The 24,473-nt window shown below is 39.6% G+C and overlaps 1 protein-coding gene across 9 annotated transcripts in view; it reads right to left on the bottom strand.

Annotated features, from left to right (window-relative positions):
* Positions 1 to 348: 348 nt before the first annotated feature.
* Positions 349 to 24,473, bottom strand: part of GALC (galactosylceramidase) — a 63,822-nt gene continuing 39,697 nt past the window's right edge. For 5 of the 9 annotated variants that reach the window (XM_034993027.1, XM_034993021.1, XM_034993028.1 and 2 more), the window contains 7 exons: positions 18,217 to 18,306; positions 17,320 to 17,406; positions 14,867 to 15,017; positions 12,707 to 12,887; positions 8,576 to 8,739; positions 7,080 to 7,156; positions 1,672 to 2,397 (listed from right to left, as the gene is read on the bottom strand). In XM_034993027.1, the coding sequence (XP_034848918.1) occupies positions 2,143 to 2,397; positions 7,080 to 7,156; positions 8,576 to 8,739; positions 12,707 to 12,887; positions 14,867 to 15,017; positions 17,320 to 17,406; positions 18,217 to 18,306 (1,005 nt within the window). In that variant the 3' untranslated portion in view covers positions 1,672 to 2,142. Of the gene's footprint in view, positions 1,385 to 1,671; positions 2,398 to 7,079; positions 7,157 to 8,575; positions 8,740 to 12,245; positions 12,416 to 12,706; positions 12,888 to 14,866; positions 15,018 to 17,319; positions 17,407 to 18,216; positions 18,307 to 24,473 lie in introns of those variants that run through there. The other 4 variants (XM_034993022.1, XM_034993025.1, XM_034993026.1 and 1 more) reach the window with 4 other exon arrangements.

Genomic DNA, 24,473 nt, shown 5'->3' with positions numbered 1-24,473 from the left:
TCTGATCGGAGTGTAAAATCATACAATCATTTTGGATAACAGTTTGGCAGTTTCTTATAAAGTTATACACTTATACATACACTTCCCAAAAGAGCCAACAGTTTCACTCTTTGGTATTAAATGAAAACAGGGACACCTGGGTGATGCAGTTGGTTAAGTGTCCGACTCTTGATTTCAGCTCAGGTCATGACATTGGGCTCCTGAGATCGAGCCCTGAGTCAGGCTCCAGACTCAGCAGGGAGTCTGCTTGAGATTCTCTTTCACTCTCCCTCTGCTCCTTCCCCTGCTCTCTCTAAAATAAATAAATCTTTAAAAAAAAGAAATGATAACATATGTCCACACAAAGACTTGTACACAAATGTCCATAACAGATTTATTTGGAATTCCAAAAAGTGAGGGAAGAGAATGACAAATTGTGGTTTAATCATACAATGGAATATTCTTTGAAATAAGGAGCAAACCATTGATACACATAGCAACATAGACAAATCTCAAAAGCATTATGCTGAATGAAAGAAACCATTCACAAAAGAGTACATAGTGTATGACGCCACTTCTATAATGTTTTGGAACAATGAAAACTTATCAGTAGCAACAGAAATCTGAGATGGGGGCAGGTGAGAAGACATTATTGCTCAGGTGCAACACGAGAACTTTCTGGGGTAATGGAAATGTTCATAGCTTGGTTGGGGTGTTGGTTTTGTGCGTGTATCCATTTATCAAGACTCATTTAACTGTATACTTAAAATGGGAACATTTTATTGTATGTAAATTATACCACAATAAAGCTAACTTAAAAAATCTGTAGAGACCTGAAGTGGAAATCACTTAGACTTGGTTTTAATTAAAAAATTTTCTCTATAATCTGATATATTATAATATCGAGCTTGTTGTCTTTAATAGACATACAAAACTTCATTCAGTTTAGCCTATGTTAAACCATTACAAATACCAAAATTCTAATATTAGTCCAGTGAAGTTTTGAACTTTCATTTTAGAGAATTCCAGAATTTACTTTATCGACATGAACAATGGAGTTGTTTCTAGGAGGTCCACTAATGCTTGGATGTAAATTATACTGCATGAGAAATATGCTCCCCACACTCAAATATAAACACATTTGTACTTTCATGAAATAAATGCATCTAACCACACTGAATATTAAAGGATGATCCAATTCTATGAGCTAGCAGAAGCTTGGCGTGCCCCTTCTTCCCCACACAAAGGTAGGAGAATGCATTAGCTGTGTCAGTCCATGGCCAGCAGCACAGAAGAAGGCCGCGAGAGGCACCACGACACAAGACACAAGAAAACTGCTCCAGCTTCATCTGTAGACCCACGGAAAGCACTGGCTATGTGGGATTTTCTTCCTCCTTCCAGCCACCTGGGGAAATGTTCACAGAGAGTCTTAAGGGTTACAAGACTAAAGGCTGGATTTAAAAGAATTAATAGCTGCAGATAACCCAATTAATCTGCTCATATCGATTACTGCAGGACTAGCTTTAGAGGTAGTTTATTAGTGAGGCATTTTTGCAATCACGACACATCCACTCATCATATCTATAATTCAAAAGCATCAGCGTAAAAAGGAAAAGAAAAAATACTCTTTAGAGTGTTAAGACTAATGTGTTGAAGTGGTTTTCAAAAAGCAGCACTTCCAGTGTTCTTCAGCTCCCTACGGTGTGGTGTGACCTCCGGACGAGGCCATCCACTCACTCAGACACACAGTCGGTCTGTGATGATCGGGTTACTGCCGTCCACACGATCCCTTGCGCGTGCGATGGAGAAAGCCAGCTCAGCATCAGTGCCAAGCCTTCGAGGTGTGAACCACCCAAACCACGCCTCACAAGAGGACCGCTGCACAGCTTGAATTTTAGGGGACATATCAGGTCATGTTCAAGATTCATCGGTTTCCCTGGGCACTAGTTCTAAAAATATCTTCCAGAAGATCAAGCAAACATGTATTTCTCTCCCCATTTACTCTTCACTATTGTTGGCCTCCAAGAGGCTCATATATTGATCCATCAAAAGAACTGGCTCTCAACCAAAACCAGAAAGAAAGAAAACCCAGAGAGTGGTTCTATGGTGCTCCGTGAATATTAGCTTGTGGCTTCCACATGAAAGTTGTCAAACTGTGCAAATTCAAAGGAGTGCGTTCCAATGGCAGCCCAGCCATTCTTCGGGAAACTCACAGGGATGTTCGTCCAGACATACCTGCCGTTCAGCATGCCAGAGGAGAACCGGCCCTGGAGGAAAGACAAACGCACCCCTTGAAGACGTATAAAAGTGATTCTCTGAGGTCCGTTTCTTAATATGTACGGCCAATCTAGTCAGTGGAGCAAACATCCTTCTCACTTCAGACCATGGCAAAACACAATTCCACAGTCTGAGCAAAAGCTGGAAACACAGGAAAAATTCTCTTAGAGGAAATTCTTATCTACATATGTAAAAAGTTTTCAAGGCACAAGGAAGACCTCAGGATTTCCTTGTACCCCACCGAGATGCTGTAAAACCAACAGAAATGTAAAACTTTCCATAGCATCATAAAGTTTTAGACAAAAGCCCACTAAAATAAACATTTGTAATTTACAAGTACTTGCATGCACACACGTTGTCTAACAGCCACCAGCTCTTTGGATGTGGCTCCTGGAGCCAGAGCATCAATTTATTGAAGTCCTTTTTGTCCCCATGTACAGAATATCACTTCAAAGTCACACGAAGAGCCCACCCTTAGGTTAGAAAAATAGTAACCATCAGTTAAACTGATGATTGGGGTGGGGGGAGATCAGGGGGTAAGAAGGGAAAATATCTATAGAAATGACTTATTGGTCACTGACAGAGAAAGATAAACATAACTTCCTCAGACAGCTGCCATTCCTGCAGAGCCAAGTGCCTGGCATACAGCAGATAATAAACACTAGCTCTTATTATCATTATTCTAGCACGTGTATGAGCATATATTCACAGCATATCAATTGCAGCTAAACATTTACAAGTAGCTAATTTCAAAGGGTAAAGAGCTAAAGATCCAAAGCACTAGGCTAAGGACCAAAATAAAATCTGTTTTTAAGTCACAGAATTACAATGCAATGGGCCTTAATTTCATTCTTTCATCTTATGGAGGGAGATACGGAGATGTGAGACTAAAAGTCAAAATCATAGATTCACCAGCAGAGCTAGAACCTGAATCTTAGTTCTCCAACTCCACGTTCAGGGAACTCACATTCCCACTGCCATATACGTGCGCAGCTCTCTGCAGCCCTCAAAGGGGCCAATAGGGACTATTAACACTGAGCCAATACAAGGTCACACAGCCTAGCTGCACTTCATCCCCTCCCCACGGCCGCCTGCTGGGGGCGCCCTCCAGGCTGCTCCTCACACCAGGCCAGTCACTAGCAGCGTCCTCTGCCCAGTGCTCCTCCCACCAGGCACATCTCAGCTCAAAGAGCACCAACTTCAAGAGCCCTTCCCCTGGTCTCTCCACCTAGAGAATCCAGACAGGGGAGCTACTTTGTCTCATTGTCCCATTTTTTTCTTCACAATTTGATTGACTGATTTGTTTTTTTACTGTCTTAGAACAGGAGGCAGCCATCTATGGCCCACAGGCCAGCCACCTATTTTTACAAATAAAATGTTATTGGAATCACAGCCACACACATTCATTTATCTACTGTCTGTAGTTGCTTTCTCACGACACAAGCAGAGTTGAGCAAAGTTGCACAGACCAGATGGCTCACAAAGCCTAAAATAAAGACTTTGCCAACCTGTGTCCTAGAAGAATACAGGCTCTAGAAGAGCAGGAACCTTGTGTGTCTTGTTCACTGCTGCATCCCTAGCACCTAGTAAAGTATACATACAAGGTGCTTAATAGACATGTATTAAATGAAAGAATAAAAACATTAACCCTAAAACAACCTTACAGAAGTTATCCCCCTTTTACAGATAAGGAAACAGAAGCTCAAAGAGGTGACTAACTTGCAGGAAGTTAGCAGGTGTCAGCAAGGAAGTATGCACACAGGTCTGCCTGGTTCAAACATCCCTACTGCTGGGGCATCTGGGTGGCTCAGTCGTTAGGCGTCTGCCTTCGGCTCAGGTCGTGATCCCGGGGTCCTGGGATCCAGCCCCGCATCAGGCTCCGTGCTTGGCGGGAAGCCTGCTTCTCCCTCTCCCACTCCCCCTGCTTGTGTTCCCTCTCCCGCTGTGTCTCTGTCAAATAAATAAATAAAACCTTAAAAAAAAAAAATCCCTACTGCTAACAACACTCACTTCATTCCCTAAGGGAAGAGGGGCAGAAAGGAAGATGGGGGCTGTTTTATACAAGGTAGTCAGGAAAGAACCTGAAGGAAGAAAGGGAGTAAACTATGTAATCAAAGATTTTGGATAATAAAAGACAAAGCAATATAAAGAACAAAGTTCAGAAATAACCTATGCACATGTGATGATTTGTTACATCAAAAAGGTGGCCGTTAAATCATAGGCAAAAGGACAGTCTATGTAATAAATGATGATGGCTATCCATTTATTTAAAAAAAAAATTATACTGGGCTCTTCCCCCTTATGATTCACAAGTAAATTCCAGATATATTAAAGATTTCAACATGGGGGCACCCGGGTGGCTCAGTCGATTAGGCGTCTGACTCTTATTTCAGCTTAGGTCACGATTTCAGCTGGGATCTAGCCCCATGTGGGGGCTCCGTGCTCAGTGGGGAGTCTGCTTGGGATTCTCTCTCTCCCTCTGCCTCTGCCCCTCCCCCCCGAAATAAATAAAATCTTTAAAAAAAAAAAAAAGACTTCAGGGGCGCTTGGGTGGCTCAGTCGATTAAGCATCTGCCTTCAGCTCAGGTCATGATCCCAGGGTCCTGGGATCGAGCCCCACATTGGGCTCCCTGCTCAGCAGAGAGCCTGCTTCTCCCTCTCCCTCTGCCTGCCGCTCTGCCTACTTGTGCTCTCTCTCGATCTCTCTGTCAAATAAATAAATAAAATCTTTTAAAAAAATAAAAATAAAAAGACTTTAACATAAAAAAATCCTAAACTTGGTTTAGTTTAGAGAACAAAAAATGTTCCTCACCTTGAGAAAGGTGAAGTTCTTCTTAAATAAAACACAAAAACAATAAAAAAAAAAAAAAGTGAAATATTTGACAGAACCAAAATTTAAAACTTCTATTCATGAAACATACCATAAGCAAAATTAAAATACACATGACAGGACAGAAGAAAATATCTGTGACATACGTAACAGACAACGGGTCACTACTCAGAATATATAATAAATTCATATGAATCCATCAGAAAAAGAAAACAGTAAGAAATGAGGAAAGAATATGAACGGGTAACTTCAGAGAAGAGAGAAAAATACAAATAACCAATAAACATAAGGGGTGCAAGCTCCCTCATTATCAAGGAAATATAAATCATATCAATTAGTTTGAAAAACAATCCTTAAAAATAGGTAGTATCGGGGCGCCTGGGTGGCTCAGTTGGTTGGGCGACTGCCTTCGGCTCAGGTCATGATCCTGGAGTGCCGGGATCGAGTCCCGCATCCGGCTCCCTGCTCGGCGGGGAGCCTGCTTCTCCCTCTGACCCTCCCCCCTCTCATGCTCTCTCTCGCTCTCATTCTGTCTCAAATAAATAAATAAAATCTTTAAAAAAAAAAATAGGTAGTATCAAGGGGAGGCTGGGTGGCTCAGTCGTTAAGTGTCTGACTTGGGCTCAGGTCATGATCCCAGGGTCCTGGGATCGAGCCCCGCATCAGGCTCCCTGCTCGGCAAGGAAGCCTGCTTCTCCCTCTCCCACTCCCCCTGCTTGTGTTCCCTCTCTCGCTTTGTCTCTCTCTGTCAAATAAATAAATAAAATCTTTTTTTAAAAAATAGGTAGTATCAAATATTATTATAACTGCTATAAAATGGATACAGCTTGGCTAGCAATAGGGCAGGATCTGTCAAAATTCAAAATGCAATTCCATTTCTAATTATCTGCCTAATCAAATACCAGCACATGTGCGCCCCAAGAGGCACGTAAAAGACCCTCCCCTCCACCTGCAAGTAAAGCCAGCCCAGACCACCTCTGTTTGCCATGAAAGGGAAGAACTGGGCACAAAGCTGGGCCCATCGAGTGTGGCCGAGTTAAATACACAACGCCACACCCAAACCAGATGCTCAGAACATATTGTTACTGCCTGAAAAACGTGTATTGTCATTTTGGGTGGTTGGGTAAGAGATGAGAACAATTTGAAAAAGTTATCTGATTTCCATATTTAACTGCTATTCTAACCTACACCAACTTTTTTTTTTTTTTTTTTAAGATTTTATTTACTTATTTGACAGAGAGAGAGACACAGCGAGAGAGGGAACACAAGCAGGGGGAGTGGGAGAGGGAGAAGCAGGCTTCCCGCCGAGCAGGAAGCCCGATGCGGGGCTCGATCCCAGGACCTGGAATCATGACCTGAGCCGAAGGCAGATGCTTAACGACTGAGCCACCCAGGTGCCCCCTAACCTACACCAACTTACAGAAGAACCATATTGCCAGACAGCAGCAGTGCATTACACAGAAGTTTCTACACAGTATCCCTTGGATGCATGTCCATCAATAACTCATGATCGCCCAGGGATTTTGACAAATATTTTTAGATGCCATGATCCTACAATTAATCTGGTATCTTCTTTGACAAAAGTATTCACGGAAACCAACTTCTAAAAAATTGTACTTATCGCCAACAGTTACTCTCAGCCACCAGAAATAAATTTATAGGCTCCAATTTATAATCTTGGTTCAGCCAACTTGGAAAAAAATAATTCAATTATTGGCTATCTACCAATTACCCCTGAGTTTAAAAAACAGAACCAAAATTTTAAAAAACTGCGGAGTGATAAAGTCAATAGCTGGTGGTTCTCATGCGGGTTTACCCTGACACACAGTATCACCCTGGGGTCTGCTGGTTTGCTGATATCCTGGCAGATTCTCTGCCTGTTTCCATTACTATATTCATCACACTTTTCCCCTCTCATCTGATAACAGAAAATGCCAGAAAGGCATAAGAAAAGAATATTTTACCTCCAGGCATTCCAATCAGCAATACTTACCTTAATAATTAATGTGAGTGTATACCAAGTTTTTGCTGTAACGTCAACATGTCCTAAAGCATATATGATCCATCCAGCTGCAACACAAAAAGATTATCCTAACATGATATATTTTTAAAATTGAAATTACAGAATTACATAGCTCAGTTGGGGTTCTCAGGCAGCATTTGTATGTAGTAAAGTAAGCCTTAATAAAGATCTGCATTTCCAGATCTACCACTGATTTAAAACAAAACATCCTTCATTCAGGCATGCATTCCACAAGCATGTATTGGGATTCTACTCTGAGTCATATATCATATGTGAGCTCACAGGAGAACCAGTGACATGAACTTACAAACCAACCACAGTATAATGTGTTAACTTCTACAGTTCAGGCGTAGATTTACGCTCGATCGGATTGGATATAAAGAATAAGGAGTAGTGGTCAAAGGTCACTATAAGATTTCTAGCTGGCGTAACTGGTTACATGGGAATAGCATGAACTGAGAATTAGAGGGAGAAAACAGTGAGTTAATTTGGGGATAGATTATATTTGAATGCCTGAAAGAAACCAGAATAAGATGTTGAGTGGGCAGTTTAAAACACAAGAACAGTGGGGACTAAAGACCTGGATGTAGTAAATTGCTGGTTCCAGTTCTGCTACTAACTCATTTTGAGACTTTGGGCAAATCAATTAACCTCTCAATTAACCTCTCCTTTGGGAAAATCAATTGGACTGGGCAATTACTGAGGAACATTCTAGATGGGTCATGCTATGATTTTGCAATCTTACTCTAGTGTCCTTATAACCCACTCTTTATTACTTGTGGAGCCCTTTCCACCTTAGGAAGAGGCAAAGAGTAGCAAACTATAGGAGAGAAGATTTTTTACAAATGCAGGGGGAAGCCAAGAGACGAGGAATCAAGAAGACGCAGCCCCAATACGGTCTGTTTCAACAGAGCGGGGTGTACTAACACCAAAGTGAATTGGACAGAATTCTACACGGACACATTCTAAGCACCTATCCTGGATAAAACGCTATTCTACATAAGACAAGGGCTGTTTAAGATGAATGGAAAAAAGTCAAGCTGCTTTCAAGTTATTAACTAAGTTGGGAAACAGGATTTCTCCATTTAAAGCAGACCCATCCTTCTCCTTGTATTTCCATAAGCACACTAGCACACTCTTGCAGTCTTGCTTTTTATTAATGGGGTTTCCTGGCCATTCTGTCCCTATACGTCCACCTCACCCCAGTCTATGCAAATCCTACCCTGACAGCCTAGCTCGGCTCTACCTGAAAAAACTCTGCACCATTTCCTTTAACCAGCTGCCTCTCTAATTAACTCTCCAATTTTGAATCATTTACATGTGTTGCATGTGCTTACATGTGTTGCATCTCTTCGCAGTTAGACGTACAAGCCCCTTGAGGTAAAGCTCTCTCATTACACAGTAAGTGACAAGCTCACCGTGGCATATTTCATAGCGAGTCATGTGCTACAGAAGAAGTCACTTACCTAGATCACCCGTAACTCTGTAGGTTCCATTTGCAAAAATCCAGAAGAAAACTCCTCTGGCGCCTCTAATCAAGATACCACCTTTGTTTACTCTTCCGGCAATGAACACGCCTCCCTTCTCAGGAGTCTCTATGTAAACATCACACGTTACAGTCAGATTGGACCTGCAGAATGAAACTGTTCGTTAGCGCTCTTAATTGTACTGCTCCAGATGCCGCACAAACGTGTCCCTTCACAGCCACACGCTTCCAGACTTCTAACTGAGGTGAGTATGTGATTTGCTAAGTCTGTGCTTATAGCAGGGATGGGCTTCGAGAATCTTCAGTAATGAAAAAAAAATATCTTCACTGATGACAGTTTTAAGTTTTATGTGGCTGAAGTTAAGTCATTTCATTGCCTCTTTTAATGTTACTGGAAAATAATATTTATTGTTTTTAAGTCTCAACACATTTCTTGTCTCTCTACAATAAAACAACTTCTCATCCTAAGAATATAATGTTAAAAGAAGGCTTTTTTTTTTTTCCCTAGGAATACATAAAAGATCCATTCAATTCAGAACAAAGAAAGTTTATTAAATTTCCATCAGCTAAGAGAAGCAGTGTAGGCAAAGCTAGGGGCCCCTAGGAGAACATAAGCTACTTTGGGGCTAATTTTTATCTTTAACCCTACCAAGACTTAAAAACTCCAGAAGAAAGATCTCAAATTATTTCTCCGCAAACACAGAGATAACTCTATATTGACTCTACAGCAGGTTTTCAAATTTGAACAGCACTGACATCACCTGGAGGGCTTATTAAATTCAGTCTGTTGGCCCCACCCCACAGTGTCTGATTCAGTAGGTTTGGGATGGGGCTCTTGAATCTGCCTGTCTAACAAATTCCCGGGTGATGCTGGTGCCCCTGGTCCAGGAATCCTACTCTGAGAGCCATTTTCCCCTACGGAGCATCTCTGTCCATACAGGGACAGTAAAACCCTGCCTGCCATTACTGATTGACAGGGGTACATCAAAGGAGGGGGAAAATTCAGCCAACCAGAAACTACTAGAGCTTTAATAGTGAGCTCTGCTCCAGGCTTCTCTTATAAATGCTACTAGATGCCTTCTGCAATGATACAACCATCCCCAAACCTACATGATCTCTGAAAATAATATACCTCCTACTCAAACTCTAACTGCAAACAGGAAAGAAAGTCTGCACAAAGCCAAGTAATAAAGCGAGCAATTTACCTAAAATATAACTAAGAATGTCAAGAAATATATTTTGGAAATGGGGGGAAAAGAGACCTAGAATGATGTGGCTTTTATATTTCTCAGTTTCTTATCAGTGAATTTTGCACAATAAGATTTTACTTTGTAAAGAAAAATATAAAAAAAAGAAGTAGCTACAACAGACGTGCAACAATCCGGAAAATCCACAGTGAATCATCTAATCAAAGCTGGGCTACTTTACAGGAAAATCAGATGCAAAGTTAACTAAAGCCCAATCTGTCTTGTACCTCCTCCCAAGTAGAGGGAGCTTTTCTCTCTGTAGACTGTCCCCAGCAGGAAACCATGAGGGATCAACATTGCTCCATACATCCCCTCCCTCTGTTCTGGTTCATCGGAAGTGTAAGAACTGTCAGCACCAGAAACTTACTCTATTTAGAGTCAGAGTGGGAGAAGATCTAACCTCCTTTTTTTACATCCCTTTCCAGAATAAATATTCCCACATCAGAACTTGCAGACGATTTCGAAGACAATGAATGAAACAGAATAAAAGTGTGGTCTCGTCTTCCAGAGTCATAATCTCTTGGTAGTGCTGAGGACACAAAAACTGGCCAGTACATTAAGTAAATTTAACCAAAAGGATGCAGAGTTTGGATGTGTGCAGTGAAAGGTAATTCTGTGATTTTGTGATTGTCCTCAGGTCCCAACCAAAGCTTACTAACAAGATGGAAGTCTTGAGTACCTTTGGGAAAGTCTACCCTCTATAGTCCAATTACTGTGCTGGTACTTAACTAAATCTAAGGATGATCGAGGAAGTCCCCCTGCAAACACATCCTAAGAACTGATGACAGTATGTGCACACTGAGAGCCGACTTTAAAATAGCGCTACAGGTAAACCACCCTCATCCTCCCTCTCCTCCTCTTAGGAATGAGACAATGATTAAACTGTGAGGTGGTAGTCCCAAGGGTATGGGCTAAGCTAAGCACCAGACAGTCCTGGCCTCTCGCCCCAGTTCTAGAACTTACAAGTATGGGATCTTGGGTAAATCTTACCCTCAAGCCTTGGTTTCCCAATCCATAAGGTGGGGAGGATGATAACTCTGCCATCGGTAGTTATGGGAGGCTCATACCCGTGGGTAGTATGATCGAGTTTTCACTCCCTCCTTTCCCTACAGTAAGGGGGGATTGCAGCCAGAAAACAGAAATGAGCATGGCACATGTGGGGATCTCTGAACAGATCCCCAAATATTGGGAAATAGAACGTAATAAATAGGAAGAGCCCAAATGTGAAAGGGTCTTGGAAGTCAGGCATAGACGTGTAGATCTGACTGGGTTGCTGGAGACAGTCACTGCATATTCCCGAGCAGGCGGTTGCACAATGAAAGCAGGGCTAAGAAAGATGAAAATAGTCCCTTCTTGAAGGGTATCGCTGCTCTTTCCTCATTCTTTCTCATTCAAACCATGTCACTCTTTCCCTCTTTCCCCGCTTCCCCCTCCCACTCCCTTACCCACTGCAGCAGTAAAGATGATCATTACTACTTAAATAATGCAAAATCTTCAAAGTTATAAAGTTGTTTGGTTACTCTTTGAATAGTGCTCTATCCCCTCTCTACTACAATTAAAGAGTCTCTTGATTTTTCTAGAGTCCCAGCCAGAAATAAGAGTTTGTCAGGGAAAGCCACTCTTCTGTAGTATTCACAAGCAAGGAGGATAACAGTTGTTGCAGAAACTTAAAGGTTTTCTATGGTGGCTGGCTTCCAAACTGGTAACCAAAATAATGGGGCCCATCCCTTAGACCAGTAAACCCAGCCACCTGTCTCATAATAAGACCATAGGTAGCAAATGAAAAACCACACATCCCACTGGCACGATCAGAAAATCCAAGGTAAAGTGTCTACTACAGAGATGTGGGATAAATGGCATTTTTGCTGTATAAAAAGACAAGCCAGCAAAGTTATCCTAAATTAGGCAAGCATTCTTCATTGTACCCATAAATCTCCATGGTACTGTACAGGTTCCGGAAACCGGGTAACTGAAAATGTCTCAAGACTTACAGCAGAGCTTAGAACTAGAATTTGGGATTTCTAATAGGGAGAAAGGCAATAGAGAAGGGATAAAGACTTTGTGCAGCATTCCACAGATAAATAAGTCAAGACTCTTTTCAGATTTACCTTCCCTGCCCGGTCCAATTTCCAAGTAATAGATACGGCTGCCTGGTGACTTCGCGTTAACAGTTACTACCACTAAACCTGGAATGCTTGACTTCTGTGTTACAGAATTATACTAGTTAAGAGAAAAAATAAAAAAGAAACACCTGAAACAGGTATAATAAGTCAGTACATGAGAATCCCACAACTGACTTAATAGGGAAGGTGAAGTTTTGGTTTGTCATTATGTTTTAAGTGTAGAATAAATACGCATTGTCTCTTGAACAAATGCCTGAAGAAAAGAGCTGAATTCACTCACCAAGTAAAAGCTGATTTGCTTTTCACTATTGCCATCTACCGTCACCCGGCAAATAGATTTTCTACGAAGGCTGAAACGGTGTAAGTCTAGAATGGATCCAGCAGGTGGCAACACCAGATCAATAAATCAACTCTCCAGCAACACCAAAAACAACACACAAATCACAAAGCCTGTTTATAAATAAATATTAAATTATAACTGGATCCAAAAGTCCTCAATTTCTATATTAAAAGCAATCTGTTCCTGTAGCAATCACTATTAAAGTGGGCAAATCTGAGGGAAGGACACTGAGGCAGCATAACCACGTGCTGGCTTGTGGCCATGACATTCAACAACTACCACACACCCATTTAGTTCTTGTACAAGGAAGACCATTGAAAAGTCTTCACTTCAGAATGTACCTGACAATATTACAAGGTTATTTCAGCTAGATCTACATTAAGGACACCAATTTTATATACCATTTGTAATCTCCTATAATACTGATGGTGTTGTATGCATCAGCAGCCCAAGTAATGGGCCGCTGATTGAGAACTTGGCGTAGCGTGAAGCGATGCTCTCCAGGGTCTTCAATGTTCGAAAAGTATTCAAAGACGCCAGTCTGATCAGCAAAATTCGGAGCTTCACTAAAAAATGGGTAATCTGTTCAGAACACAATTAAATTCTCTGGTTAGTATAAAATCCTCCTCTCTGATATTTTATGGCATATATTGAAACACTTTTGAAAAGTCCTAAATAAGTAAATGATACTTATAACAAGCAGAAGTTTAGGAGTTAGGTTAATAAAGAGATTGATTTTTGTATCATCATTATTACTCAATACCAACATGATCAGTTTGATAGACAGACTTTACATATTTAATCCTTGCAACTGCATAAGAGGAAAGATCATGAGTTTTAGAGAAAGGCAGACCCAAGGTTTAAATTCTAGTTCAGTCTGTCCTCCTGGCCAAGTTGTTTAACTACCCTGTGTCTCAAGTACCCTCCTTTCTAAGTGGGCATGAGGACAAGAGAATTAAATAAAAGAACGCATGTAAAGTGTGTACATAAACCAGCACCTAGCCAGGGCTCAATAAGAGATAGTTTTGTTATTTCTAGTATCTGCCAAACAAGGTTCTACATCCCTGGTCACAGTCATCAGCTGACAGAAGATTAGAAAAGCCTCACTATAACAACTATAGAATTTACAAATTACAAATTTTCTTCTATTTCTAAAATGAAGCAAAAGCAGTTGGGCCTAAGCTATCTATCAATCTTTTCTTTTAGTTTTATTAAATTAAATCAGTCTTAGAATGACAAAGGCTATAGAAGAGCAATTTTAGTCATAATCTTACACCTAATTTCACACTTCATGCTCTTCTAAGTGTTTTCATGTTCATCATTTGAGAAATTAAGAACCACGTAAAGGAGTGCTACGGCCTGACTTAGAGTTTTTAGTTTATTTTGTAGTCAATGAAGCATTATACTTTAGATTTGAAGGTTTAGAATCGCCTTTCAGTTTTCAGGTCATAGAATAAGTAATTCTGGTATTGGGGGAACTTCCCCCTTGTTAACTAGGCCATATCCCACACAGACTCCTTTACTGAAGACAAGAGGAATTACCTTGGCCAACACCGAAGTGAGCAACAGATTGCAAAGACATTCCTGGTGGCATAATTCATGGATTCATCCAAAAGGCCACTTTAGAGAATCGCAAGAAAACAAAGCACAGAGCCCCGAGGGTCCCTGTTGTCCGTGTTATGCAAATAACCGAGAGGACTCCAGTACACAGTCCAAAGGGCCTTATACTGCAATTAACCAAGATATCCCTTCTGGGGAAAGGGAGCGGAGACCCTGCAACTGTGAGGGTGACTGGGAGGGGGTAGCAGGAGTCTCCAACCAGCCATGCTGGAAAGAGCAGCCCTGCAGACAGGAGGTTCAAGAGTGCTCTCAATGGCAGTCCCCCTCCCTGCTTCTCTCCTACAGCTGCGGATTTGAGGAGCAAAGAAGAGGGCCATCTGACCCTGTCTGTGAGATCCAGAAGCTGTACGTCTCCTGGTCAACAAGTTCTGGCACGTACTGAGTGATCTGGGGTTATACCCACAAGGACGGTGCGTCCCAACTTTTCAAGCAGTTTTCCTACATTACCTAAAATCAAAAGCTTTTCTGCAGCTTTAGGACAGATCTTCCTGGAAAACCAGGAGAGTGCAAGTATAAAATGCCCGGGTAGATAATGAGGTGAAGCACCCAAGGGGAGCATAACTGCCCTGAGCACGCAGTCCACTAGCCCTGCAGAAAGTGAAGGACCTTGACCTCCACACTCATGGAGGAAACCAGGAATGGCTTTCGTGAATGTGGGTAACAGGGCAGTGGCAGGGTCACAAACCTTAAGCTTCACCAAAACCAATAGCTTTCATTCTGACAATGACTTCTATGTTTTTTCTGGCGCTGAAAAATACAGGGCTCTCAAGCTGAGAGTCTCCTTGAGGAAATACCAAAATGAGGTCTCAGTTACCATGTGGACGTTCAGAGCTACACTTTACAGGTGTTCCATCACACACCCGTCTGACAGGTAGAAATCTACCCACTACTGCTGGAAATGGAAACCACACTAAGTTTTAGTAAAAACAAACAAAACTTACCAAAATCGAAATCATCTTTATAAATTCGTGGGAAGGGCTGGGACTTTGGAGGCAGCGGGTAGCTGCCCTTGCCCCCGGTTGTGAGAGTGGTGAGCGTGAAGAGCTCGTCCTCCTGCAGCTCCAGGGTGAAGGTGCCACTGCTGTCGAGAAGCTGGAAAACGAAAATGCGGAGGTCAAAGCCAGGTGCTTTGGCTCATGTCATCTGGGCAAAATCAACTTCTTGAAAAATCAACTTAAAGAAAAGCCAGACTCACTTCTGCTAAAACTTCATAACCACTCATGAAGGCCACACCCAAAATCAAGGCCTTGGGGGTCTTTTTCCTTATTTAGAAGACTTTATAAAATTATACTTTGTAGATAGGATTTTAAAAGAATTTCCCTCTGTGGAGGGAAGGAGGACTAGAGGACACCAAAATTTCTATTTGTCTATTCTTTGCCATTACACTGTAAGCTCCTCAGAGCCTCTTTATAGTCAATACACATAAATAAGAGATCTGCTTATTTACTTTTTAGGACTTTACTAAGGGAGAAAAATCCATAAAATCTCACTGATGACTCAGCTGTTAATCACAGAAAACCTTTTACTATTAAGAAAAAAAAAGGTCCGGGCGCCTGGGTGGCTCAGTCGGTTAAGCGACTGCCTTCGGCTCAGGTCATGATCCTGGAGTCCCGGGATCGAGTCCCGCATCGGGCTCCCTGCTCGGCGGGGAGTCTGCTTCTCCCTCTGACCCTCCTCCCTCTCATGCTCTCTGTCTCTCATTCTCTCTCTCGCAAATAAATAAAATCTTAAAAAAAAAAAAGGTCCTACTTCTGACATGTTCAATATATATTTCAATTAGCAGATTAGGTTTATGTCACATTTATGCTTTCGGCAGCTTCATCTTTTTAAGCCACTTCGCCACAAAATGAGGGGAAAAAATACATACCTCCTAGGGCTGTTGCAAGGATTAAACAACATACTGTGTATAAAGTGCTTTGCTCAGTGCATGACCTTCTCTATAGAAACACTCCCTATATCACAGCTGTTCTATGCTACATGTAGACCTCTGAAGACACTAGAATCCTCTGCATAATTAATGTAGGCATTAGATGTATGCCCATTTTAGGAAATTTGAGCAGTTTTTTTTCTACTTTGAATTCAAGGGGCTTATACCGTATCTTTGCTTTAATAATAAATTATTGGTCAGATCTATGAAATACGTAGCACCATATTCTGGCTCAGGTAATACCCCAAATGATATATTCCTTATGGGGAAAATTGATTTTAATGTGCTATTTCTAGCAATTTGTTGTGCAAAAAGCAGACTGCTCTTTTTTTAGAATTTAATACAGAAATGGTGTTCAATCACTGATAGCAACTAGTTGATTCACAGAACATTAATAATTTCCAGGAAAAGTAGATTTGTGTCAATTAGGTGAAGTAATGTGTTCACTTGGACCAATTCACATTCTTTGAAACGTTTCCTGAGGAACTACCATGTGCTAAGCGTGATAGCAGGGACCTGAGGTAAAAAGCTAAAGAAGGCAGGGCCCCAATCCTCAAGGTGCCCAGTGTAGTGGGGAAAATGCTTAACTAGGTAAGCACCTATTCCTAGGTGGCTATGAGCTAGGACTGGTGGGGAAAGCTTCACAGGAAGCAGCACCTGAGCTGAGTCTTGAAGAACAACAAAGAGATGAAGAGAAGGCATTCTAGGAGAAGGAAGAAGCAAGTGCAAAGTCACAGAGATGAGTAAAGTGACATGCCATGCTCTGAAAAAGACAAGAAGTTTGGTCTGTGAGGACAGGCCACATTAGTAGAAGAACATGCATCGAGAAATGAAAGCAGTCTTTTACCTCATGAGGTGGTAACGAGGATCGCGTGCTATGCTAAGGGATGTGAATTCACAGGAAAAATCACTGGGGGACTTTGAGCAATGGATTGACAAAACTCAGATCTGCATTTTAGACACATCATTCTAGTAGCAGTGTAATGGGTGGCCAGACAGAGTCACATTAGAGGCTGGAAAAACAGGAAGTAGTTTCCAAAATCCAGGAGAGAGATAATAAGGAACTGAAATAAGCAGTAGCAGTGGGAATGGAGAATAAGGAATGTGTAAGAGAAACACGTCGGTGATAGAATGCTCTGGACTTGACCAATGGGGGTATACAAAGAGAGGGTGGGCGGGAAAGACAGTCTCAGATGAAACTCAATTTTCTGACTTGGGCAGCCAAGGGCAAGGGCAAGCCAACAAACTAAATGCTAAGAGCAAACACACCTATAAACACACACACTTCTATTATGCCTTGAGGAGGATTTCTATTTTAAAAAAACAACAGCTGGGGACAACTTTAGCTCTATTATACTTCAGTCATAAAATCAATTATAAAATTAAAAACTATTAATTCATTAATCAAATGTCTGTCTCTTTTACTATCTGCAATGCTCAAAATATAGGAATTTATTTTAAAACTACCCATAGAGAATCCAGTTGTTTAAAAAGAAATCTCGTAGATGGTTTTCCAAGCTTCGTATACCACACCTGTAGCTCTGGTATTTCACTCTGAGGAGAAAACACACAAAAAAAGTCATAGTTGAGTGGTTCATCATATCCTCTGAGGATTTCCAAAATTAGTACCAGCAAGAATGAACCATTGATAATGTGCAGTCTATTCCTAGTTGCCAAAAGACCCACCTCAAATCTTAAATAGTGACATTCTGAAAGTAGGAAGATATTGTTCAAGCAAATATTTTATTTCCTATAAATGCCACAGACTTTTGGCAAATGTTTAAAAAGATTGATTTTAGTGCCTTTGCTTCAAAAATACTCACTACTGTACCTGTGTAAAACACATTTTAGGAATTTTCTAGTATGAAAAAACAATTTTTATGCAATTAGTAGTCAGAAAAGGCACTGTAGTCAGAAATTAGTAGTAGAAATTGGTAGTCAGAAAAGGCACTGTATTTTCTGTGTTCAAAACTAACAATAGGTAGAAACAGCAAGAATCTGGTGTCTTTTTATGTTGTTGGTTTTTCTGTACAAAGTACTGAAAAGATAAATTCTTGAAAGTTCCCTAGACTACATATCTGATGCTTCTTCTACCAACAAGAACACCTTTGTTACAAACTGACTTTTGTTAAGTGTTCTTCAAAGCCCAGGAGAGTTTTAGCCACACAGTTTTGCCTCCTAGTGGCTTCTGTACTGTTTGACTAAGACCAGTCAGCATTTAGAAGACACCAGTGCCTATATCCCTTTATATGCAAATACTTTATAGCTCCTAATAGAAGACTTCACTTATAAACTGCTAGTCTGTGACAAAATACATAACTTCTCAAATGAAAACCAAAATAAAAGTCCCACATATTTACTTACAAAAGAACCTTTAAGAACAAAGGTAGCAAACTGATGTGACACATTGAAGTAAGGCAGAAACGGCCGTATACACTTAGAATGTTTATGGCTCTAGGAGAAAAAAAAATCATGTAAGTTATCCAAATGATATACAAGCCACCTTAGGAAAAGAAAATTAAACATTTAATGCCCCAAGATTAACAGAAATGGCACATATTAGGTGACAAATAAGAGTTTATTTCAAATTTTTAAAGACTTTTTTCCTAATATAACCTGCATTGAAAGTCTACTGTGGTTGCCTAGTCAAAGTAAAGTTCAATGGCATTTTGACTGAATTAAACTGAATTCATGACTAACCTACAGAGTCATCTGGTGGCACACAGATTAATTTTTATATTATAATTCTTTTCCAAGTAAAACACATCAAATAAAATGCAAATGCTTGTATGTTTTCACTGAAAAGGCATCTCATCTAAATATAACCTTCATATCAACTAGTCAGTAAGTACATATAACAAATAGTTCTCACATTGACAACATCATTTTTTACTAAATAGTCACTACTATTGACTGGGATCAAAAGAATTATGAGACATAATCCCTACTTCAGGGGATACAATGATCCCAGAGCACTTAAGCGAAAGGTTCTGGGCCAGGCTTCGTGGACACTAAAAAAATTACAATTGTAGTTAGGGATTCCAATACTTCATCCTCAGTAAATGATGTACAACTAGACAGAAAATCAACAAGGACAGGCGATTTGCACTATGCCACCACATAGCTTGCCTGGATTGACATCTATAGATCACCTCACCCAGCAACAGCAGATGCACATTCTTTTCAAGTGCACAAGCAACATTCACCAAGGAACACTATATTCTTAGCCATAAAAGAACTTTCAATACATTCAAAAAGATTCAAATCACACAATGTATGTCCTCTGACCACAAGATAATTAAATCAGAGATAAATAATGGAAAAACCTCTAGAAAAATTCCAAAATATTTAGAAACTAAATAACAAGTTTCTAAATAATCCATGGCTCAAAGAAAAAATAGAAATAAAAAGGGAAATGAGAAAGAATTTTGAGCTGTATCAAAATAAAAATACAATGTACGATTTGTGGGATGCCACGAAAGCAGTATTTAGGAGCAAATTTATAGCACTGAACACCGATTAGAGAAGAAGGATGTGAGACTTCAGCTTCCACCTGGAGAGAGTAAGACAAGAAGAGCAAATTTAAAACCAAAGTAAGCAGAATGAAAACAATAAAGATCAAAGAAGAAATCAATTAAACAAAACTCAGAAAAATGAGAGAATAATCAAGAAACCACAAGCTGATTCTTTGAGAAGATCAATAACATTGATAAACTTCTAGCTAGACTAATCAGGAAATCAGGCTAGAAGAAAGAAAATACAACTTGCTATTGTCAACAGTAAGAAAGGTGACATCAGTACAAATTACAGAGATATTAGTGGAATAATAGGGAATAACACCAATAACTTTATGTCCAGAAATGGAACAACTTGAATGAAACAGAAAAAATTCTTGAAAGACACAAAAACCAGGGGCACCTGGGTGGCTCAATCAGTTATGCATCTGATTCTTGATTTCAGCTCAGGTCATGATCTCAGGGTTGTGAGACTGAGCCCCATATCAGGCTCCACACTGGGTATGGCACCTACTTGGGATTCTCCCTCTCCCTCTGTCCCATTCCCGTCGACCCCACTCTAAAAAAAAAAAAAAAAGACACAAAAACCCAAAGTTCACTGAAGAAGATATGGATAACCCAAATAGGCCCGATGGCTGTACTGGGAAATTCAGGTCGACCTTGAAGCTTTGCTCAAACATAAAGTAAAGCTACTACCAGGTTGTGCCCTGCCTACTTGAGCACTGACACGGAGCCCATGCACACACAGCCCATCGGCCAAGGCCAGGAGACTTGCCAGTTCCAAACATAAGGAAACCTCTGTACAGTCATGAGCTGACCACTAAGGTAACTAAGCAGAGGCTTCAGTGGCTACATATAATAAAGCTGACAAAGTACAGAATTTGCTCAAGAAAGTCACTAAGCAAATAAATAGCAACAACAATAAAGGGTAACAACCACAAATGCTAGATGGGAGAAATCTGACCTCCAGAGCTGCCACAATACATTATGTAATATGTCTAGTTTTCAACAAATAATTATGAGATTTGCAAAACAAAACAAACAACAACAACAAAACAGGAGAGTGGCCCATACACAGGAATAAAAGCAGTCAACAGAAACCACGTCTGACAAAGCTCAGGCATTACTGGCCACATATTAGACTTACTAGACAAAAGACATTAAATCGGGTATTTAAATATGTTCAAAGGAAACCACATCTAAAAAAACTAAAGCAGAGTTGTACTTCCAGAATGACGATGTGAGGAGCTCCATGAAGCTGTGCCCCTCAAAACTGGTGAAAAATATTTTTTAAAAATGGAAATGACCTAGGGTGCCTTGGTGGCTCAGTCAGTTAGGCAACCAACTCTTGGTTTTGGTTCAGGTCATGATCTCAGGGTCCTGAGATCAAGTCCCCACACTGGGCTCCATGCTCGATGCAGAGTTTGCCTGAGATTCTTTCTCTATCCCTATCCCTACCCCTCTGTTCCTCCCCCAACATCCTCTCTCTCTGTCTCAAATAAATAATCTTTTAAAAAAATGGCAATGATCCTAAGGCCATGCAACAAATAAACATTTATTCAAGAAAATGTACAAAAACTCAGTAAAAAGAGCAAGAGCCTGTGGCATTTACACCACGATCTATCCATCCCCTGTCTCTCTTAGCCAAACAGAAGAAACTGCATGCCAAGTAGGTGCAGCCAAAAACACAGGGCTCCCTCCTCCCAACTCGCAGCTGAAGGCTACAGTAGTTTACTGGGAGAAGCAGGATTTCAGCATTTCTCACCACCCACCCCCTCAGATATTTGAGTCCAAGGCTAATTAGCAGCAAGGGAGCTGAGGGCTCCCTTGCTCTGCCCAGCTCCCATTCATGGGTTCACCTTGGAATACTGAGAATACTGGAGTCCCCAACCTCCACCCATCACCCTGTGTTCCTAAATCAGAGGTGTTACTAAGAGAGAAACAAGGGACCTTCAGTAAGATTAAAAGTTGATTCATCATCAGAAACAACAAAAATTAACACATTCAAAATGCTCAAAAAAAAAAAAAACAAAAAAAACCCACTGTCAATCAAGAATCCTATATCCAGCAAAATTATCTTTCACAAAATGAAGGCAAAATACATTTCCACATAAACAAAAACTGAAAGAATGTGTTGATACCAGACACAACTTTCATAAAATATTAAAATAAGAATTTCAAGCTAAAAGTAAAGGATCACACCCCATAATTCAAATCCACAAACAAAAAGTATAGGCAAAGATAATTATGTAATTATAAAAGACAGTAAAAATGCCTATTTCTTCTTTCTTCCCATAAACTGATTTTTAAAAGCAACTGCATAAAATACTATGTATATAGTCATACTGTTGGGCTTACAAAATATAGAAATGTGCTGTAACTGCCAACAATAGCACAAAGTAGCCAGGTGAGGAAAAAACTATTAGAATAAGGAAATACCACCAGACAATAACTCAAATCCACAGGAATAAATAAAAACAATCAAAAATGGTAAGATTAACATAAATATTATAAATATATAATTTCTCTCCTTTATTCTCTCAAATTTTTTAAAAGACTTGAAATTATATATTAAGCTGTAATTAAAACAGGTCTCATTAGGCTTACAGTAGATAGAGGTTTGATAAATATAATAACAACAAAAAGGGGGAAAGAGAATAGAGCTATATAGGAAAAATGTTTCTTTTTTTTTTTTAAGATTTTATTTATTTGACAGACAGCACAAGCAGGGGAAGTGGCAGGCAAAGGGAGAGGGGGATGGGGTAACTGCGTGATGGGCATCTAGGAGGGCACTTGATGTAATGAGCACTGGGTGTTATATGCAACAGATGAATCACTAAATTCCACTCCTGAAGCGAATAATACACTATATATTAACTAAATTGAATTTAAATAAAAAATTTAAAGAAAGAAATACCTCAAAAAATAACCTTCTTCTACCTACAATCTTTAAAGAGCAAACTAAATTCAAAGTTAACAGAAAGGAATAAAGATTAGAGTGGAAATTACTGAAATAAAGAAGAAAACAGAGAAAAATCAACAAAAGTTGTTTATTTGAAAAGATGACCAAAATTGACAAACCTTTAGGTTTTCTAACCAAGAAAAAAAGGAAAGACAAATTACTAAAATCAGGAATGAAAGAGGAACATTTCTACCAACCTTACAGAAGTTAAAAGGCAATATGTAAGGGAATACTATCACAAACACATGCAAACAAATTAGGTAACATAGGTAAAAGAGACAAATTCTCTGAAAAACACAAACTACCAAAGCTGACTCAAAAAGTAACATAAAACCTGAATAGACCTATAAGAAGAGATTGAGTCCATAAACCAAAACTTTCTTGCAGGAAAACTGCAAAATCAGATAGCTTCACTGATGAATTCTACCACACATAATAAAGAATTAATACCAATCCTTCACAACTTATCTTAAACAACATAAGAGGAAGGAACATTTCCCTACTCAGTTTATGAGTTTATTTATTTTATTTATTTATTTATTTATTGAGTGAAGTAAGTCAGAGAAATCAGAGAAAGACAATTATCATATGATTTCACTCATATGTGGAATATAAGTAATAATGCAGAGGACAATAGGGGAAGGGAGGGAAAACTGAATGGGCAGAAATCAGAGAGGGAGACAAACCATGAGAGACTCTTGACTCTGGGAAACAAACTGAGGGTTGCAAAAAGGAAGGTGGGTGGGGGGATGGGGTAACTGGTAACTGGTGATGGGCACGTGATGTGATGAGCACTGGGTGTTATATGCAACTAATGAATCATTGAACATTATATCAAAACTAATGATGTACTATATGTTGGCTAATTGAATTTAAATAAAATAAAATATAAAAAAAACAAAGATATTACAAGAAAACTACATACCAGTATTTCTTATGAATTTGGACACAAAAATCCTCAACAAAATACTAGCAAATCAAATCCAGCAACAAACAGGAAGATTATACATGATGATGAAGTGGAATTTATCCCAGAAATGCAAAGCTAGTTTAGCAGACAAAATTCCATCAATGTAATACACCATATCAATAAAATAAAAAACAAAAACCACATGATCACCTCAATAGATCCAGAAAGGATTTGATAAAATCCAATACCCTTTCATAATAAAAGCACTCCACAAACTAGGAATAGAAGGGAAGTTCTTTAACCTTATAAAAAATATTTACCAAAAAACCACAACTAACATTACACTTAAGACTGGAAGTGTTTCCCCTAAGATCAGGTACAGGATAAGAATGTACATTCTCACCATTTCTATTCAATATTACTAAAGGACAATTAAGGGAAAAAATGAAAGATATCTACATTGAAAAGAAAGAAGCAAACTATCTCTATTTGCAGATGACATAATCTTGTAGATAGAAAATCCTCTAAGAAGCAATTAAAAAACTATTAGAACTAAGAAAGAAGTACAGAAAGCTTGTGGGATACAAGATCAATATGTAAAAATCAATTGTATTTCTATACACTAGCAATGAAAAATCTAAAAATGATATTAAGAACACAATTCACTTACAGTTACACCAAAATAATACTCAGAAATAATAACTGTAACAAAAAGAAGTGCATGACTTATACCCTGCAAACTATATAAACACCTTTAAAAGAAGTAAAAATGTAAATATATGAAAAGGTATCCATGTTCACGCACTGGAAAATTTGATATTGTTATAATGGCAATACTACCCAAATGATCTACAGATTAAATGTAATCTCTGTCAAAATCCAAACTGGCCTCATTGCAGAAATTGACAAACTGATCCTAAAATTTCTATGGAAATGCAAGGGACCCCTAATAGCCACACAGTGTTGAAAACTAACAAAGTTGGAGGACTCATGCTTCCTAACTTCGAAACATATTATAGAGCTATAGTAATTAAGACAGCATAATGCTCCCATAAGGAGAGATCTATAGGTCAATGCAACAGAACTGAGAGTCCAAAAAAACCCCTCACATTTATTGCCAATTGATTTTCAACAAGGGAGCCAAGACAATTCAATAAGGAATGAACAGTCAACAAATGGTGCAGAAACAATTAAATGATATCCACCTGTAAATGATGAAGTTGGATACATATCT

Source organism: Mirounga leonina, unplaced genomic scaffold (genome assembly GCF_011800145.1).
Source record: "Mirounga leonina isolate KUSES-001 unplaced genomic scaffold, KU_Mleo_1.0 Mir_82, whole genome shotgun sequence".
Classification (NCBI taxonomy): Eukaryota; Metazoa; Chordata; class Mammalia; order Carnivora; family Phocidae; genus Mirounga; species Mirounga leonina.
The sequence above is the reverse complement of the archived record's forward strand: the minus strand, read 5'-3'. Positions and strand labels throughout refer to the sequence as shown.